The sequence below is a fragment of the Pholis gunnellus genome (genome assembly GCF_910591455.1).
Source record: "Pholis gunnellus genome assembly, chromosome: 13".
In the NCBI taxonomy this organism is placed as follows: Eukaryota; Metazoa; Chordata; class Actinopteri; order Perciformes; family Pholidae; genus Pholis; species Pholis gunnellus.
In genome coordinates this window covers 17,693,079-17,713,732 of record NC_136540.1, presented here as the reverse complement: position 1 = coordinate 17,713,732, position 20,654 = coordinate 17,693,079, and the positions used below count along the sequence as shown (strand labels likewise).

Below are 20,654 nucleotides of genomic sequence, written 5' to 3'. Positions count from 1 at the left end.
TTCATCAAGGTTTTGAGGACCAAAAACTCAAAAGGGCTCGATTAATTCCGACTGTTGAAACAAATCATCCATTGTCCTAAATGATTCAGCATTCAAATGTTTGTCCAAATGAGCTGAGCACATATTAGATTAATGATCATTTCGTGAACCGAAGGCCATTTATATAATTTTAATGCATTCTATTATTCAAGTGGACTAAATTATGGATTTTTGTTTTGCAAGCTTGTAAGGTTAAATCTACCTCACTGAAGCCTCTCTGGTGACTTGGAAGCTGAATACACCAACAATCCACAATTCTATGACGTGAGACAGAGAGAAGACAGGAGGTGAATCCCTATCGCTATACCTGACAGTGACTGTATTTTCTACATCTCAATTCAAATGGTCGTTATTGCAATTCAAAATAAGGGTGTGATACAGAGAATCGAGAGAACAAGCATCAAAACAACGCTGCAGCAGACAGCATGTGAATCAGTAATTGTGTACGACATGCTATGTTAAGAAATAAAAAAAGCTCAGGAGAGATTTATTTTTTGCTTCGAATAATTGCTTTTAGAGGAGGACAATACGGCAGAAGGGAAGCTGAGTTGGTGACATGACATCCCTCTTGATGAGATGAGTTTTCAGCCCTATGATGGAAAATGGGGAGTGACTCTCTGTTCTGGATGAAAGAGAGAAGCCATTACACCGAGAGCCAGAGGGGAAAGCATCTGAGTCCAGATAAAGTGACGAGGGTTTCTGCGGGGAAGAGAGAGCTAAGCAGGCAATAAACCGCCAGAAGACAAGAGCGTGGACTCGTGTTACAGTTGTGTGCTTCTGATAAACTGCGTTAGTGGTTTCCAGAAAATCCACCAAAAGATGATTTCCACAAGTAACAGAGCACCACAGCACTGTTGGTCCTATATGCAATCCATGATTTTTATCAACCTTGTCACCACGGGGAGCTGCAACAACACCGATAGAGCTTATCCTCTCCAACACAGATGTCTGACTCAGCCTCCACCCCTCCTGTGAAAGAGGCTGCCGGACCCACACACACAAAACAATGAAGTCACATTTTCACAGTATGAGCAGATTATGGGAGGGACATTTTGACATGTCTCATGTCATCACGTTGCAAATTCTTGTCGAAATGTGTTTTGACGCTGGTTGCTGGCTTGAATATCCATCATATAGATTATGTATCAGCCATTGCTGAGCAGTTGAAACCATAGAGGTAATAATAATAATACACAAGGTGGAGGGAATCCATGAGACCTTGAAACTGGAGTGAGTGGAGACATTTTGTGCTGAAACATGAGATTGGCCAAAAGTAAATTATTCTTTTGGTATCCAGTACTCCTAGCAGGAGACTGGAGAAGTAATCACTGGGTCATTGATATCGATACTATAGCCAGTATAAGTAAAACAGTGACATTCCTGCACCTCTGAAGTTTTACTGAACATCCTGTTTATTTGAGTCATCGTGAGTATGTCTCACTCGCTGTCTTCAGTCAGCTACTGTACACAGAGACAGAGGCGAGTGAGTCCTGCTGCTACGGGAAATTCCACCACAAGAACCAATGGCAACATGCCCGATTATCTCTGCTCCCAATAACAGAACGCAAAGCGAATGAATGGAACAAACCGGTCTACTGTCTCCATATATACACTAAGTGATGATTGTGCATGTGGGCACTTTTCCTAAATAGGAAGATTGTAATGGCAAGAATAATGCTCTCAGCTCCGCCTATTTGGCTTGTGAAGCTACCGTGACCTTGAACAGCAGTGCCCGCTCTGATTCTGTCGCTGGAATGGGAGGAAGAGCACTCTGCTTCCCTCTTTCCTGTTGTAGTTTCAAAAGACACTCTACTCGGGGTGGAACACATTGCAATCATCCATGCCTAAAATCCAATGGGTGCATGAATGGGTTTTTTAAAGAGGATACACTCTGCTCAGCTGCACTAAGCCATGTGTACATACCAGTACCTCGGCTCTGCCGAGCTCAACGTTCTATGATGGGGTTTTCAATTAACTGTGGAAAATGTAATTCATGATAAAAAAAACTGCAATCTGTGTAAAGTAGCTAACATAATGAAGTCTGCTTTTTAAACTTTTTTGATGGGGCAGTTTGGCAGATTGAGACATCTGAAAGTAAAATGTACACATAACGTTACTAAGCACCTTGTTCATTGGACAGTAACTTGCAGTGCAAGTATGTTGTCCACTCAAACGGGGATGCAAAATGGTTCAGGAAGATTTGGCGGGGCGGGTTTCTTGGTGCATCATGGGACGTTGACGTGGAAGTTGAAGCCTTGGATGTGGTCTTTGCCCCACTTGACCACCAGGATGTGGTTGCCCCGCTCCAGTTACAGACTGGGAACAACCACAGAGTCACTCATTGTGACTGTTTCTTCACATTTTGGAAAGTTCTCGAGCCACAGCTCGTTGCTGCAAGTTACAGTCTACAACGGCCACAGTGGAGTGTACTGAAGACAGAGTGTTAATACTTTGGTATTAAAGTATATTTATTATTTACCAAATTACCACAGTTGCACCCTGTGCCCAACTTAGCTAGTTAGCTAGATAGCTGACTTGCTAGCTTCGCACGGCTATAGCTAAAAAGACCATGCTATGGATTTAGCATTTTGTTACTCTCGTCTGTCACTGTCAACCCACTTACTTTGTGCCTATTTCCCCCTTTAATAAAGCAAAAAAAATGACTATTACTTCATGTAATGCGTCACTCAATCATATTGAATGTGTTATTGTGCGTGGCAAATGACTGAAGTGCTGAAGGTTAAAGTAGTCATAGTGATGAAGGTAAGCTTTTTGGTTTTTCACAGCTGAAAACCTTGTATTTGTGTTGATTGACACATTGGTTTCTACCTTTGAATGTAAAAATCTTCAGTTTTAGGTTCACTTTATTCTCTAAAAGGAACGTTTTAGCCACTAACACACATAATATTTGATCACTGTGTTGTAAAAACCTTGTATATTCAATGTAAGGGATTATCATGGTCACAGATGAGTTGGAGCATTACTGCAGGTTGAAGACATTATATACTAAGAAATGATTTGTGACCGCTCTAAACCAAGACTTTTTTGATAAAAATATATAATAAATCAAAATGTACTTGTTTACATTGAATAAATTGTTCTCACGTGGTTGAGTTGGGTGAAATGTACCTAATTTGCATATTCTGAACACATCGCAGAACACATTGCATCATGATGATGTTCTAGAACTCATGTCACTCTCAACTCTGGTGCTGCTGGTCAGTTTGTCATTTTACTGCAAACAAGTGGAGAGAGAAGACATATTGATCAACCTCTCGACGAATCGAACCCGACAAATACTTTGTGATGGCAGTAAGTCGCTGTTTGTTTCTCCCTCATGTAGAAAATGTGTGTGACAACTTGAAGATACAATATACAATATGAAGTCAAACAGAAAACATGCGGGGAAGTGATTCATGCAGGAGAATGATGGTTGCTTGAACTAAATAAAGCCTAAGATGTAATTTGGTCTGCTCAAAGAGGCCCGTTACCAGGCAGATGCTCAGTTAATATCCACAAGAGCCAACAATAATTAGCTATACATTTTAAAACAGGCCTGAAGCCTCACGCTGAGTCAGCCAGGCTCACGGGAGGGGGGGTCTGTGGCCTGCTCTTTACTGCTCTGGCCTAGATGATGAACTCAAACATGTCTGGACTCGACATTAAGTGGGAATAAAGACAAAGCAAATGGATGCTGAATGAACATAAAGACATGTTTAATATAAGCTCAAGCACTATTTTGGCAGTGCAATAGTGCAGTTGTTTACATCAGTTTGATTGCCGCTGGTTCTGTTTTGAGAATCAACAGCACATATAAAGCAGATAGCACTGAGGATATTACAGGCTACTGTAAACATTAACATACCACCAGATCGTCCTCCGTCAGTGAGGCTTTAAAGGCTGAGCCACAGGGAGCACCTTCCTCTGAGATAATTTCCTCTGAGAGGTTTGAATACTGATGATCGTTTGGACATTAAACACTGTCTGGGCCTAAAAAAAAATGTTTTCCAAAGTATGCAGCTTTGCCCAAGTTTTTAAATCAAGTTGGCCCATAAACCTCGAAGAAGGATGAGTTATGATCAAATATACTTCTCCTGACAAATGGCCCATTAATTGAAAACAAGTATGGGAAAACAAACTGTCATATTCATTTGTGCCTTGAATCTGTATAACAGGAGGAAAATGTGTCTTTGGCAGTGGTGCTTCAAACCTAATACACTTAAGTGCAGGTATAACTGTTTACATACGTTTTTTGAATGCATGGGAGGGGAAGAAAACACACCCTGAAGGGAATTTTACTATTTCAATTGAATGATGTTTTACCCGTCATCATGAGTCAGAGCACGATCATCATCAGCTGATACGTGTAATAATCACTGACATTTAGACAACTCTTCTCTTCATTGACACATTTATTTCTGATGAGAGGTAGGGCTGCAGAATGTGTGTGTGTGTGTGTGTGTGTGTGTGTGTGTGTGTGTGTGTGTGTGTGTGTGGGGGGGGGGGGGGGGGGGGGGGACAGGCCAATTTCATATATACAAGATGTCATGCAAGACCCTTGGAATGAACCCAAAATAAAACAAATTACTTTAACAGTTTAAAAAGAAAGTGCCTGAGTCTGTAACCTTTGTTTGAACCCATAGAGACTCAAATAAAAGAAGTGATAAATCAGCTTACTGAAATGCAAAGACAATTCCCTTAACAGGACTAATAAGGAAAATATAAAGAATAGCCCAGCGCTGGCCTCCGTGCCTTTAATATCTCGGGGATACCGATACTTCTCCATGCACGCGTATAACCGTCGGGAGCGCGCATGCTTCCACGGCCCCGTACACGTATTCTAAATTGCACATTTGATACCCCCAGAAGTATCTACGCAGGATGTGTAGCAACTGGGCGCAACGCACTTTCTGAATCCGCTTCCGGCGTGCAGACGACACCGATGCTTGTGCACACACACGGGCTGATCACAAGGTTTTCACCCGAACAGCACTGAATGGTAGCAGCTGAGAGGCGGGTGCGGAGCGAGGGTTGCCAAACCCGGAGGATTTCTCACGGCTCGCGGACTAGAATGCTCTTCTATATGTATCCCCATGAACGGATGACAGCCTCCAAACAAACCTACGCTGAAAACTTTCAGTTCTACATTTGACGCGGAGCTGGCATTGGTATTTTTTTTCTCCTATTTTTTAAACCAGGTCCAAGAACAGGCATCATGCAGGTGCAAACTGTGGGCTAACGTTACTGAAATGACTTGCTCGGCGCTGACGCGTTTCATTGTGCCATATAACCCCGCATTGTCAGATGCCATTTTACTCTGCGTTATCCCAGCGTCCGGAATATTCCAACATACTGGGCCTGTTGTGCAATTAGAAGTTCGTGAGGCAGTGGCAAAACACGCTGATGCAATGAGAAGCTACGCTGTACAAGGCATTGTGCGCAATTCGTGCTGAAGCTTATGGGTCCTGCGTACTCGAGCTCCCGGCTTCCACTTGAAGAGGTGTGCGGCTGGGCTACAGCGCACTGGCTGTCGGCTTCACATCTGGACCGCCCGACTACTGTCATCTGCGGCCTGTTCCGACTGTGTACTCCCTGAACTCGTATGTTTTAAGGGGAACTGACTAATATCGCCTCGGCTGGTGTCGTGTTCAGGAAAAGGGGTGGATATTTGGCTTGGACTTGGCGTTATCGGTGATCCACTGGAACACCGTGGTCCAAAGCTGGACTGGCTTACTACTCGAGGAAAAAACGCTCGTCCAGCTATGGATTATGCGTAGCAAAGTCACGCATTTTTAAAGGCAACGCTAGGGTGACATTGCAGTCTTCTCACCACATCGGTTATTTCGTCGTCCGACAAAAAAATAAAAGAGTGAAAGTGGAGTATTGTCCGTCACACGTATCAGCGCAGTGGGATTTCTACGTCTGCTCGGCGTCCCCCCCCACCCTTCCCGCGGTGACGGTTATGGGTCGGAAGCGGTGTGTCGGTGCAGATTGTTCCAAGATGGCGGCCGGGTGCTGCGGGGTGAAGAAGCAGAAACTGTCGGGATCGCCCGGGTCGGGGGGTCCCGGCGGGGTGGGGGCGGGAAGCGGGGTGTCAGGAACCGGACATTGTGGCTCGGAGTTGGGGATTGGCTCCTCAGCCACCGTTGCAGCAGCGGCGAACGTGAGCAGATCCAACGGCCTGGGGGGACCCGGGGGTAACGTTAGCAGCAGCAGCAGTAGTAGTAGTGGCGGTAGTGGTGGTGGCGGTATCAGCGGCACGAACGCTCTGTCCACAGCCCCGGCCGGTTACTCTTCATCCGGCCTCTCCCCGAATATCAGCTCGGGACCTGGTTCGGGAAGTGGCGGCAGAAAAATGGTCGTCTCGGCGGAGATGTGCTGCTTCTGTTTTGACGTGCTTTATTGCCATCTGTACGGATACCAACCTCCGAGAACACCCAGGTTTACAAATGATCCCTAGTGAGTATTTTTTGTCTTTTGTTGTTTTGTTGCATGTCAAAGCTCGTTGATTGTAATCTCTAAACAAATGTATTTTGCAGCACAGTTGACGGCATTGCCTCTGGATGCCACTTCGGTGTTAAGGGCACAAACTGTCACATCGAAAAAACATTTTACTTACAGTGAATTTGATGTGAAAAGCTCGCGATCAGAGCTTAATTTGGCCAAGTTGGAATTTGCGGCCTGTCGAACAGCCTGTCGGCACTGGCCCGCAGCGGCGCTATGCTAACGTTAGCGTTAAAATGAATGATATATGATATTACCATGCTATGTCACCTATCCCCGAATGAAGAACTCTGATCTACTTTAAGATTTTCCGTCGCTAAGATTACTTGGTGACATTCTTTATGGCGATACTGGTTGTGTAACTCGAATAACACTGGCTAACGTTAAGCCTGTTTGCCACTAACGTTAGCTATCTTAGCCGCTAACACTTAAAAGAAAGGGTGGAACGAGGAAGCTAACATCATATTTTTCGGTTCAACTGAAGCGGTGTTGCTAGTTAAGATATAACACTTGAACCACGAAAATGCTAAACATGAAAAGTTAAATTATAAGTCTTAATCGTTTATGTTGCCCTCAATGAACTCTGGATTGCCACATACCAGGCTTAGCGGTGTTAGCTACGAGCTACATTAGCTTAGCAACGAAGCACCAATGGGCTTGCGGTAACGTTAATTAATTAATTTAACAGTGTATGTCTTCAAAGTCTCTCTGTTACCACGAGCAGATAACCGGCCATACTACTCGCGCGGTTTACAGCAGGTTTTGTTTGGTAACGTCAAGTGTGATGTCGAATTAAGGGACACTAACGTTAACCGACTTTAGCACAAACCAACAAAGAAAATGTGGTTCTTGCTAAGTACTAAGCAGTCCCAAGCATTCCATTATGCAACATTCACTGTTAAATATAACAACCACATATAGTGTTTAATAATTTAAAGCATTCACTGAAAACGATTTTTTGTAGTATTATGAGCAAATTTACAGTAAGATTAATACATGTGTTTCCTGCCGGTAACAGCACTCCTGCGCCCTCCACTGAAACATTTTGACCCCACCTTAGTCGAGCGTTGTAATGTGATAGCAAATGACTTTGCAGGCGTTTTACTTACATTTCGAGCCACTGAAGGGATCGCAATTACAGTTTACTATTCCTGTGTATTGACCAGAAAAGACACTTTGGAATGACAGGGACCATGTTTAAATTCATCAATCAGCATGGTCAAAACAGTCACAGGAAATGCTTTTTGTGTGGTTTTTAAATGTCTTTCTACTGTCATGTAACACATTTAAGTGACAGGCACTCTTTCACGTCACCATGATGACACTAAAGATGTTTCATACATTTCAGATGCTTATGATAGGTTGTGAATTGGTGTATCTATGTAAACAGTTTCAACACTCTCAGGGCGTTTGCAGGTAATAATTATCTATTATGGGCAACGAACCCTCATACACACTGTATATGTAGGTACTATAACCATCTCAGAAAAGAAATCATGCTATATGGCATGCCTAACAGTGCAGCCCCTGTCTGAATCTTAACTCGCACACACTCATGTCAGTTTTTTTTTTTCAATACCAAAGATAAGGAAATATACACAGCATGATGACCTTCTGGCATGTTAACCCTTTGAGGAAAATGCAACACATTGGAGCCTTTGATTATAAGTGTATCCTTAAAAAACTACCACACTAACATCTCTTATCTAGTGTCAACTTAAAATCACCTCAGCAAATTCCAGACAAAAAACTTTACACATTCAAATATGAGAACCATTCAATACTGACAGTGATGTGGCAAACGCCAAACAATAACTTGACATGTCCCAGACAGAGTGGAGCTCGCTGCACCGCATTTTTGGTGTCGGCGGTAATAACCAAAAATGTGTCGGATAATGGAGAAATGGATAGCAAACATTTCATACATTCTGGATTCAATACATGGCTGCCTCTATTAATGAATGCACCATTTAAAACTTGCTTTTGAGGACCCTTACTTCATGGCCCAGTCCCAATCTCCATGCTAATCATTAAGCCTTCATAAATATTAATGCTGCTGACTTTCTAAATAGTACAATAATAGCTTACTGTTGAGCTGTAATAGCTCCTTTTGATCGTAACAGATCATTAATATAATGATGTTGAAAAAAGACCATGTTGCTATGTAGACTTGTAAATTTCCCTTTTGTATTTTTTCTGTCATCATTAGAACACTGTAAAGTGTGAGTGTGTGTAGTCTCCTCAAGCGGCGACATAGGGAAAGTGTTCAGAAAAGGCTCAGAAAGCCATTGGATGCTCTAGAAATATATATATTTAAACATACACAACCATTTAAGTTCTGATCATGCAAAATCTGAACATCCCAAACTCTCTAAGAGAATTGTAACGTCACCATATAGAAACCAAGGTCTAAAGCCAACCAGCCAGTCATGATTAGAAAATGTAGTAGGCCAATGTCAAAACTCCCATAAGTTTTAGAAACTCACAAATTCTGGTCTGTGGCGTCCTCGACACGCCCTTGACTTGGGGGCCTTGTCAGAATGAATTATTGAAATGCTCAGAACAACTCCCAACATTTGACATAGACACAGTGCTCTGAAAAGTTAGCCGGTAAATAAGTCCCGGCCTCAAATCGGGAACATCTCGTGATCTTTTTTGGGAGACAGTGGTACTCAAATTTAGAAATAGGAGCTCTTGCTTTTTATAAATGTGCTCTTTATCTTAAGTCATAATGGTGAACACATTGCAATTGTGGATCCCCTTGAGCAGTGTTTTTGCTGTTTAGACCGGCTGTTGGTATTTAGTAATTTTAAAAAAGCACACACTGAGAGCTGTGAGTCAATATATGCGCAAAGGTAGATGCTTCAAGAAGCAGACATTTCTTAACTTTTTGCCTCAAGAAGACCCAACGGACCACGCTAGCCAGCTAGCGCTGCTGCAGGTACGTTAGCATATCTCGACAGCTAATTTAGCTAGCTTACTTTGGATGACTTTGGTTGTATAACTTGATAAGGCAAATGTAGTGTCTTGTTGGGTAATGTTAATTGATAACTCTATAATCTAATGCTTGCTAACATAGATACGTATATTGTAAGCTACTTACATTTTGTAGCTTTATTAAGCTAAACAAAGTCGAAGATTGCAATTCAGAAGTTAAAAACTAGCTAGCAAACATGCTACCTTGTTAATACATGTTATCTCATCCATTGTGCTACCAATTGGTGAACACTAGCAATCTTGTCTTTTCTACGTCGACTCTTTCCTCTGTCGTCACCCCTCTTTGACGACAACACCAGAAGACACCAGCGTTTCCTTGCTGGAGGAGATGTTCCAGGAAAGGTATAATGAAGCCACAGCACAGTTACCATGCACAGGTTCTCTGAGGAACTGCTGGGTGAAACTCCTGTAAGACATCAAAGTCTACAGCGGTGGCCATTAGAAACAGCAGCGTTTTTCATGAGACTATTTGCACTGATGGCCTGTCTGTAGCTGTAATTTTTTTTCCTTTGTAATTATCTTTTTTTTTTTTTTTTTTTTTAATTACTGGAACTTTGAGTCAGAAATCGAAATTTTGGTTTTGTAAAACAGTTGTTTCATATGTGAAGAAGCTAAAAATAAAATGTAAGATATGTTCAAAGAGAAAATGTCTCATGTATGTTTCTTTTTGTAAAATTGGACTTTCAAAGCCTTTTTTTAACAGTTATAGCACAAGACTTAAAGGATTAAACCCAAAACATCATAGATGAGCAAGTGTTGAAGTATCAGTATTGGTTCTGGTATTGAACATTTCTTACCCAGCAAAACACTAAGCTCTCCCCCCCCCCCCCCCCCCCTTTTCTCTTTAAAAGGTTTCATTTTCATTCATAAAGGAAGAGAGAAAGAAAAAAAGATCACCAAGTAGCTGAATAAGTAGTCCCACCTACAGAAAACGCAGAGGCTTCGTATTGGTCCATTTATAATTAAAAAAGAAATTCTATGCGTTGTCACAAGGGTCTTAGTTTTGAAGAAAACACTTGTTTACGTTAAATAATCGGTTACCAAAGAATGAATCACTGTGCTGAAATATGAAGGTGTTCAGCTGAATTTGAATTTAACTGATGTCCTTTAAATTGGACTTGTGCTCATTTTAAAGGGAGGGAGGAAAGAGTGGAGCCCTACTATGGTATGTTAAGCCAAGTTCACACTACGCGACCTCCAAAGTCGTCAGATCGCTGGTCCGTCCACACAATTTGCTGCTCTGTAATCGGGAGTCTTGGAGTGTGTGTGGTTTTCAAACTGCATGACTGACCAGCGACAGAGGTTCACACATGCAATACGGGCGTAGCGTAGTTAATCTTGTTGATTTCGTCGGTTCACGTAATAGCCCGTTTCCAGACGTCTTTACTAGATTTGCCTCTGATCTGAGACTTTTGTCCGGGAGCTCCAAAAACTGTCGGCGAGTGGAGAATCTGGGCTGATGTCGTGTAGCGTGAACTAGGCATTACTTGGCATCAGAGGACAAGCGACAGTAAATCAGTGGGATTAACTTCCCGCAGTGGAGATCAAAAATCAAATCTTCAATTTACTGTCGAGCAACCCGGGCAGAAGCGGTCAGGGTCACAGTGGATCTGAAGCATCTTGACGACACACAACAAAATACACAATCATTGTAGTTTTGTGGCAGAGAGTACACTGAAACATTAAAAAAATACACTTTCGGTTGCATTGAAGCAGGAGTTATGCAGCCAGTGTAGACCATTATAATGGGTACATCTGTGTTTGCTCCACCAGGCAGTGAACATTACTTATCGCAAACACAAATGAGAAAGCTTTGACCTGTTATCATCGTATACTGTGCTGGAGAACTGTTGGGTTCTGTTATGCATTATTTATTGGGTTATTCATTGTCATTAACTCGTTTTGTTAATGAAGACATGTCATTTTTATATCCAATCATGTCAGGTATTATTAATGTGATCAATATGCTAGGCTAATTTACATGCTTTTGTAGAAGCGGTTGCAGAATAAAAAAGTTGGAAAATCCCTCTTCATGAAAGGTTACTTTAAAAAGAATACACAGCCCAATGTTTAAAGCTGATCCAAGACAATTGTGCATATTCCACCAAAAGTGAACAACAGCTGTGAAATCAGAATCGACCGATATGTGCTACTAACCAACTTTTGTGTCCTACAGGAATGTACAATGGATGTGCACGTTATTCAAAGTTCAGCTGCTTAAACATGGTTCCTTGTTGTTTTTCAGCCCGCTGTTTGTCACATGGAAAATAGGCAGAGACAAGCGGTTGAGGGGTTGTATAGGTACATTTTCTGCCATGAATCTGCACTCAGGACTCAGGGAGTACACCCTTACCAGGTAAGCAACAATACAAAGTCACTTTTCTATGTTTCCAAGCTGTAGACCGATTGCTGCAATGGTACAAAAGTGAAGTAGTAGTAAATTAAAGTGAATTAAAGTGAACAACAGGGATATTAGAATTTTAGACCCCCAACAAGGGTGACTTTGTACCAACAGTAGTAGTAGTAAATAACCCCCGGAACTGACAGTTTGCCTGTGCATGAGTGCAAAAAAACCCAACACAATTTCTGTTTCTTATAGTATTTACTTTTTGTTCTGTTTCATTCATGTAGCTCGCTGTAACGCTGTGTGGAGCGCGTATCTCCATTGATCCCAGGTCCTGGGGCTTCAAAAAAAAATATTCAAAAGTTATTCATGTCTTTTTAAGTAGGTTTTTCCATTAACCATCTTCCTTTGACATATACTTATTTAGACAAGTGGATACAGATTACTGTTTATGTGTAAGCACTTTCTTTAATAGTCAGACAAACTGCAGTTACAGTATGCTGGCAACACAGTTTATCAACACTGATGTGATGTAGAAGATGCCAAAAATACTTTAGTGTCGATGAACTGGCAGTCATGAGATTTTAAAACGACAGGCAGTGGCACAAATGAAATGTACTCAACTATAACTGTAATGTATGGACTGTTGTAAATATGTTTTAATACCAAAAAAAAAATGTAAAGCTGTGATAATAAAAGAGTCCTGGTGTAGTTGTATTTGGGAAGTCCAGACAAACGCAGTGACACGGGTTAAACCCACGTTGGTGGTTCATCCGGCTGGTGGGTTGAACGCCGGTTGGGCGCTACTTGGCTTTGGTGGTCGAGTGTTTCAGTTAGAAATCTACTTACTGATATTTACGTCTAACAAACAAAGCGAGAACGAGAGTGTCTTCGGTGTACACATGGCTGTCTGCAAGTACCTGCTGTGGAATTTCTTCACCAGCATTTTTTGACCTGAGGGCAGACACCGCTGACGTGTCACATGTATGTAAACACAGTCTCCTACCGGTGCTGTGTGCAAATATACACATTACAAACGGCAGCTCAGCAGCCACGGTCAGAGTCCGTGCTGTGAACACGCTGGTCTCTGTATGTCCATAGGTCAATCTATAGCTGAGACGAGGCATCGTTGATCCATCATGACATGTTGGAAATTTGCCCGTAGTATGAAAAAAAAAAATGAAGTTATGAGTGTATTGCATTTTCAAACCATTGGACGTCTTGTGACGGTGTTTTCCTTGTGCTTCTGTTCCCGCAGTGCCCTTAAAGACAGCCGCTTCCCCCCCATGACAAGGGATGAGCTGCCTCGCCTCTTCTGCTCAGTGTCTCTTCTCACCAACTTTGAAGACGTCGGTGATTACCTTGACTGGGAGGTAAGACATGGTTTGTAAAAAAAAAAAGGTCTTTCTGCAAATTAATACACAGCAGCTCCTCCACATTTTATTGAGGTTACATTTTTTTTTCAATATTAAATTCTAATCATGCTGTGACCTATTTGAACAAATGCAAAAACATTGTTGTCTATATTGGATTAAAGCTTGTTCACTTTACAACTTTGACTTTGTTCGACAGAGCGATGTACGAGGTTAAACATACTGTGTCCTTCTTGAATTCTAGGTGGGTGTTCACGGTATTAGGATAGAGTTTTTCAATGAAAAAGGATCAAAGCGCACCGCCACCTATCTACCAGAGGTTGCAAAGGAGCAAGGTAAGATCCGTTTGTGCCCCTGACATGTCAGCCTAATCTGCTTTATAAAAAAGACAGTGTATGTTGTGCCCGTTGTGTATTTTTCAGCAATGTGTAAAGAGATTTAAACTCTTATTTTACAAAGGTTGGGACCACATTCAAACCATAGATTCCTTACTACGAAAGGGAGGTTACAAAGCTCCCATCACAAACGACTTCAGGAAGACCATTAAGTTAACCAGGTAAGATTGCACTAACTGTATTACCCACAGACATGGTGTGTCTGATGTATACTCTGTTTTCCACATACATTCATTTAGAACCATGTCCCCGAAAATAGGACGGGAAAGTCCTAAAACTTCACCTGAGTGGACCAAAGTCACTGATAAATTTATATAAATATGTATGGAGGGTTTTGCCAGCCAAGCAGAATTTATTAAACTGAACTTAAAGATTTGAGCATATAATATAGCCTTCGCCCTTAAAGGGAAACTCCATAGATTGTACACATATTTACTCCATTTGTGAAATATTAAGCAATAAATAGTATATATCGCTCCCGAGGCAGCTGTGTGAAATCAAAGTTAGAAAGAAGAGCATACCAGTCCCCTGTAGCCTGTTACAATAACTCACCCAAATGAACTGTGTACAGTCGAGTTGCATTATGGGTAATGTAGGAAGAAGAATGGATTGAATTAAAAAGATGATATCTCTGCTTGTGCTACATCAATTTGATACTTTATAAGAAGAAAAAAAAAAGACAGACAATGCTGAATATGTGCAGCACTCATAAGAAATCTTAGTTGTTTAGACAGACGTGTCTTGGTCCTGTGTTTCGGTGCGGATCGTGGCTGATCCTAGCTTTCCTACCGTTAACGTCAGCCAGCCTTCACCAACACATCCTGTCTCATCCTCAGGTACCGTAGCGAGAAGATGACAATGGGTTATGCAGAGTACATCGCCCACCGCCAGCACCATCACTACCAGAATGGCATTGGGCACCCTCTACCACCCTACAACCATTATTCCTGACAGCGAGCCGCATGACCAATCATTGGACCTCTCCGCGGACCTTTTCCCAGGAGAGCCCGCCCCCTCCTGGTCTAGCTATTTCTACTACTGTACCATTTTATGATGATAGTTTCCGTTGCCATGCTGGCCGTCTCTCAGACGTTGACATGGCAACGGGTGGCAACGAAGCATCATTTGATTCTGGCAAGAAATCCGCATTTCTGTTTCTTCGCCCGTGGTTATGTTTTTGCAGCATATGTATACCAATATCTACAACGCCCCTATCTATTCATTTTTTTGAAAATTAAACGACTATTAGATACTTTTCAGCAAACCTAATCCGGTGTTTGATTCTGTGGATGGAAGGAAGTCTTTTTCGGTGGATTAGTCTCGCGCTTATATTGTTTAGGCTTTGCTACAATTTTACATTATCTAAAAATAAAAATAAAAATCTTATTTTTTCCTATTCTTTAACTTACTATCCAGACATGTATGCCATGTAGCAAGGCAACTGCAGTTCTCAAAGGCTGTGTCGTCTCTATTCTGACTCCTCTCAAAAAAACACAAAAAAAAACACAAAAAAGTGATGGACTGTTGAGCCTTGTTAACTCTTGTAGTGTTGTAGTTGGAACTATATATCGGGATCTGTATACTCCAAAGTCTAGATAGTGGGATTGTGGGATTGTGATGCCCTTTTGCTGGTCGTGTGTATTGTTTGAGCTCTGTCGTGTGTGTGTTTTCCCGTGTGGGTATAGATATTGGTCTGCCACAAGATAAAAACCAGTAGAGTGAATTAGAAATTGGATTTTTACCTAAAGATTCCCCACAGAGAGATTTTGTTTTTGAAAATCCCCTCCTCGGTATTTGTAGTGTTTTGTGGTGGAACCTGTACACATCGGACTGAGTTTGTTTGGCTAGAGCTTCCAGCCGCTCTCCCTCTTTTTGTTTAACTTTTTTAAATGTACGGTAGTCTGCGGAGGAAGCCATTTTGTCTGAGGATAATCACGTCAGGGCGGGGCATTTCTTAATGTAAAAGTGGATCTTGAGTGCCTCGCACTGGAGAGGGTGAGCAGGCGCAACTACAGGTCCCTAGGGGGGAAAACAAAAAAAGAATTTGCATGAGCAGTGCTTTCATTTGAATTGACTGTCTGTTGGTTTCTGAGTTTACTGGCAGGGAGTCACTTGACAGGGACATGCTACAGCTAAAGCCATATTCTCTTTTTATTCCACACTTTGTAATAGTAACCTGTTTGCATTCGGCACCACTTTGTTGCTAACCTCTAATATATTTATATATATAAAGGGTCTTCAATCTGAATGCAAACTGACACCAGTCAAACCCACCGGTTCCAGTCGGATGCCGACCACATCGCCCGTATTGTCGTCGTGAAAACTTTGTCTTGCCTTTTCAGATTATAGCGAACCATTTGTCACTCACTCGTCACAAAGCGAGGGATGTAGCTAACACGTTGGTGTCATTTAGGAACACGTTGTCGTCGTGCTCGTCAGATCCTGAGGCAGTTACTGCGATGCAGCAAGTTGATTTACTCAGCAGTTCAGCGAGATACCCTTTGGATCTGTGTGTCCACGGCGCAGGAAACGTTTGGAGTTGTGTTCTGTTTAGTCAGCTGTTACAGCAAACACAGTTGAGTTAGTTGGAGTGGAATCTCTGCGTGGGGCCCGGCGGCTTGCAGTTAAAGTCCACAAATAAAAAGCCGGGGCTTTGTTGGGACTCAAGAAGCCATTTCTCATCCACAGATTACTTGTTGTGAGTTCACATCCACACACACGCACACACTAGGCTAGTTCACGTTCCCGAGTGTTTCGAACTGTCGAGGATCACCGCGATCCGCCTGCTTTGGGTTCGGCTTTAGTTCTGCTGACTAATGATTTTGAGAGGTTCTCGTTACACGACGTCTTTCTTGGTAACAGCCTTTACTAACTGACAGGTTATTTTTCTTTATGCAAAAAAATAAATAAAAAATGTCAAGGGCTTTTGGAACTCCATCCACAGTAACCCGAAATGACCCAGATTTAAGTTGTGTTGCCTTAAACGAATGATCTAGTTAAACGATGGACCGACGGATGACGCTCCGACTGCTCCTCTGTCCCGGGGTTTCGCTCGCTCCCGCCTCCCCATCTTCACACCACAGTGTAGGAAAGGACCTCAGATGTTGTGTTCCTCACTTGAATGCTAATACCTTCTCGTGCATACGGGGGCTCCTGTATGCCTGCAGTTCTCCTGTCTGCCCACGTCTTACCCAGCTGCTGGTCCTCAATTCTTTCGTTTTTTGAAAGCCCCACATAAACACATTCTCTTAAAACCAATGTCGGGCACTGTGGTGTCGTTACCCCTTAAATGTTTGAAACCCACGGGAGAAATATACGCTTTCACGATGCACACGCACCATCAAAAGCTGGAAAAGAGGAGGAGCAGTCGGCCGTTCCGTTTCCCGGTCCATTTAACACAGCACAACCTGAATTTCTTCTGCTGCAAAACCAAATTGACCATGCTCTTTTACATATATGTCTTTGTATACACATGCAATGTATTTAGTTGCATGTATGTATGAGTATGAGACCTATGGTTTTATCCATGATATGCTTGATCTATGGCTTAGACGCTCTTATTAACCATTAAGAGATTTAAAAGACAAATATGGTGCTATCGGACCTCATATTGGGGTGGTCACAGCTCGTGACTGGTCATGCGGACTCATTGATCATATCATACTTAAAGATGCTGCATGTAAGATTTTCTCCCGAGTGTGTCGCTGTGAATCCAGTTGTGACGGCACATTTTTAAAACTGAAGGATGTGACCGATGCAAACGGTAGCCCCAAGCCTCTGGGCTTTCATTCACCGGATGCGGGCAACTTTGGGATCAATTCCCTATGGGAAAAAACAAGACTGCTATTCTAACACATGGTAATGAAGAAGGAAACGGTCCCGGCAGCAAACACCTCATAGGGGCTGCGCAATGTACCGTTAATGGCCGCCATTGTGATTTAACAGTGACATATTTAGAGAAAGTCCTACATGTGTTACCTTTTTACTATCCTTGATATATGCAGATCTGTTCAACAGGTGTTTTTATTTTTATTTTTAAATCCTACCAGTGCAAGTCAACACCCCCTGCAGGTTTGAAAGGACACGAAGTCACACGTAGCCTCCCCTCCCCTCGATTACACCCTACACTGTGGCCCAACCTCACGGCCGGGTTTGTCAAGGTGTGTTGTCCGGTAGACAGCGGCAGCAGTAGTGTCCGTCGGCCTCCTCCGGGAAGGTGGGATGCTGCTTTTTTCAGAGCGCATCCTCAGTTTTCCTTTTTAGCTGCTCAATCGTTATGACCTCTGTAAAAGGCACGGTTCGATTAGTCGACGAGCGAAAAAAAAGGTCCCGTTGCCGAGGTCGTCGCAGACCCCTCGAACTATAATGTCGAAGGTGAGCGTCTCCTGTAACGGGACGCAGAGCTAATGTTTTACGTAGAACAACGCAGAAAATAGTCCTGCTTCTGTACTGATTTTAACTGTTTAAAGCATTGATACCTCATGGGATACTGTGGAGCAACATGTGTAGTTTGTTGTAGCAGATTGAGTTTTGGTTCCATACCAGGGTTATAGAGTTCAGCCTCAGCATTCCTTGTGTGGTCATTCTCATATTTCGTGGAATGCTCAAGCTCATGTTACCTTCGTATGTTTGACTGAACCAAAGATGCCAGCGGCCATGCCCAAATGCTGCTCTTCAGGCCTGGCTTCCTGTCCTTCCAAAAGACACCCCTGCAATTGACAAAATGTTTTTTTTTTCTTTTTTTTTCGTCTTTTTTTTCTCAACTGTCCTGACTTATTGAGCGACCCAATTTTTCAATGAATTTTCATTGAGTCCATCTCTGAAGCCGTACAGGGCATCAGTGATGGTTAATAAAAAATGGTTGTAAATTGTGGTTACAGTACTTGTTTTGTTTATTATTATTAGTAGTAGAATTATTAGTATTACTATAATTTACAAAAATGAAAATCCCATGGTGTGCCTCCTAGCTTTATGGGTTTATAAATGTTTTTTTCCCTAAAGACCAGCAGTTATACTTTGTATAAAAGATGGATTCCTTATTTTTTATGCCATTAAAGATGAAAAAGCCTGTTTTCGTTACTCTGGACCCAGTAGCTGCACTGGTATACAATCGCACTGATAGATGAATAAAAAAATAAACAAAAAAAGAATAAATGAATTATTAATGACAAATGAAATAAGAACTACAATAAACTTGTGTTTGAAGCTTTTATTTAAAAAAACAAACTAAAAAGCAAAGAAAAAAAAGAAAATGACTGTTTTTGTACATCAAAATAAATTCTTTTCAAAAGAATATTTTGGATCTAGTTTCAAAATTATTTTAGTGGTTTTCTATGTTCTGAAATTTTGAGACACTGACTTCTAAGACGTGTCGCTGTACAAAATGACTTTTTCTGTTGCAATGGCCTGGTGGGCTGGGAGGGTTGCCTGGTGTAACTCCTCATAGCAATTTTAATTTCTTTTCCTTTTGATTTTTTTTCTTTAGTAACTTGACAAATGTTGATGGAATAATATGAACTGGGAACTTCAAATCCATCCCCTGTAGAGCTAGACCCTTTCTCCTTTCCTATTGAATTGCTGTTAGTGTGAGAATATTTGAAATGGGCATTTATTAAGATAGTATGACTCCAAAAGAAAAAAAAAACTAAAATAAACAAACAAAAAGTAAAAAGAAAAAAAGATGTAAGCAAAAGAAAAGTGTTGGGAGGGTTGAAAGAATATATATCGATGGGTTATCTGAGTAAGCAATGGCTGTGAAGATAATGTAGTTTTAAACATTGTTATTACCTTTTAAAATCATTTATTCAATAAAAAATCAACTGAAAAGAGAACATGTGTCATTCTGTTTTCTTTCAGCACACACGCCTACAGATAACTACAGTATTTTGGTTTTTTAAAAATTTGAAAAATGCGACTGGGTCACATTTTAGATCCAGAAAACTTTCAACACCAAATCAATGTGTTTAGTTGATTAGTGATTACTGGATTATGTCATTTGGTCATTTACAGTTCACGCTTCCTTTTATTCGTGCTCCTATTCAGCTTGATCCATGCGGATCAGTTAGTGGTCAGTGTGCGCTTGATGCCGAATGGCCTCAAATGAAACAGGACGATGCTCGATAGGATCCGTAATAACGTCTGACCTCGTGTACTGGTCGCCTTTTTCGAATGCTAAACTTGCTGTCAGCAGTTTTCAAGTTTCTTTAGTAGAAAATAGTTCCAATGAAAACTGGTCCACAGTGAAGTCTGTGGATTATCCCAGCTGTTTGGGGGCTGATACCAGTAGAGCATGCTGTGGGCTAAATGAGGATTTTCTTGGTCCAGTAACTGATAAAGTTGCCATTGAGTGCCCCAAAACAAGCTATGCAACATTTATTTTACAAACCCAGGGTTTAAACGGAACAAGGAAGCTCTCAGTCACTGAAAAAGTTCTTCATGTGACGGCAGATATAGAACATTATGGGCAAACCCTCATCTGCTGATGAAGATCATGTGATCGGATCGAAAGCTCTGCTACTAAATGGCGCTTGAGGTGAGATTGTGTGGTTCAGTGGAAACAGATAATCCCAATCCCATCAGCCCCAGCTGCTTTTTGTGTATAGTGCTAATTAGCAAATTGCTAACTAGCTAAACTAAGATGTTATTACCTGCTAAACGTAAGCGAGTTAACCAGCCTGCATTGTGAGCATGTTAGCCAGCTGACATTAGCATTTAGCTCAAAGACCAGCTCACCTGGATGTACTCATTTTTTAACTTTGTTTTAAAATACATGTGGAAATGACACTGCCTTCATAACAAATGTTAATTTTGATGTATTCCTTCACTACTGAATAGACAACTGTTGGCAAATTATAGAAATAACCAGTAACAAAAATGGGTACAAGCCAGTAGAGTGTCTGCGCAATCTTGTTATAAATTACAATGTGTCGAATCCATTTTGTGAGTGCATCACCTCTCTTTAGAATTTATTTTTAATTCCTTTCGCTTTTAGACTTTGAACAC

The 20,654-nt window shown here is 41.6% G+C and overlaps 1 protein-coding gene across 2 annotated transcripts; it reads left to right on the top strand.

Annotated features, from left to right (window-relative positions):
• Positions 1 to 5,900: 5,900 nt before the first annotated feature.
• Positions 5,901 to 19,460, top strand: ammecr1 (AMMECR nuclear protein 1). 2 transcript variants are annotated; one of them, XM_079172241.1, is made up of 6 exons: positions 5,901 to 6,498; positions 11,786 to 11,896; positions 13,143 to 13,257; positions 13,502 to 13,592; positions 13,717 to 13,813; positions 14,489 to 19,460. In XM_079172241.1, exons 1-6 carry the CDS (start codon positions 6,002 to 6,004, stop codon positions 14,601 to 14,603), a joined length of 1,026 nt encoding a protein of 341 aa, XP_079028367.1. In that variant the 5' UTR covers positions 5,901 to 6,001; the 3' UTR covers positions 14,604 to 19,460. The 2 variants fall into 2 exon arrangements, with proteins under 2 accessions (XP_079028367.1, XP_079028368.1); XM_079172242.1 differs by lacking the exon at positions 11,786 to 11,896.
• Positions 19,461 to 20,654: the final 1,194 nt, after the last annotated feature.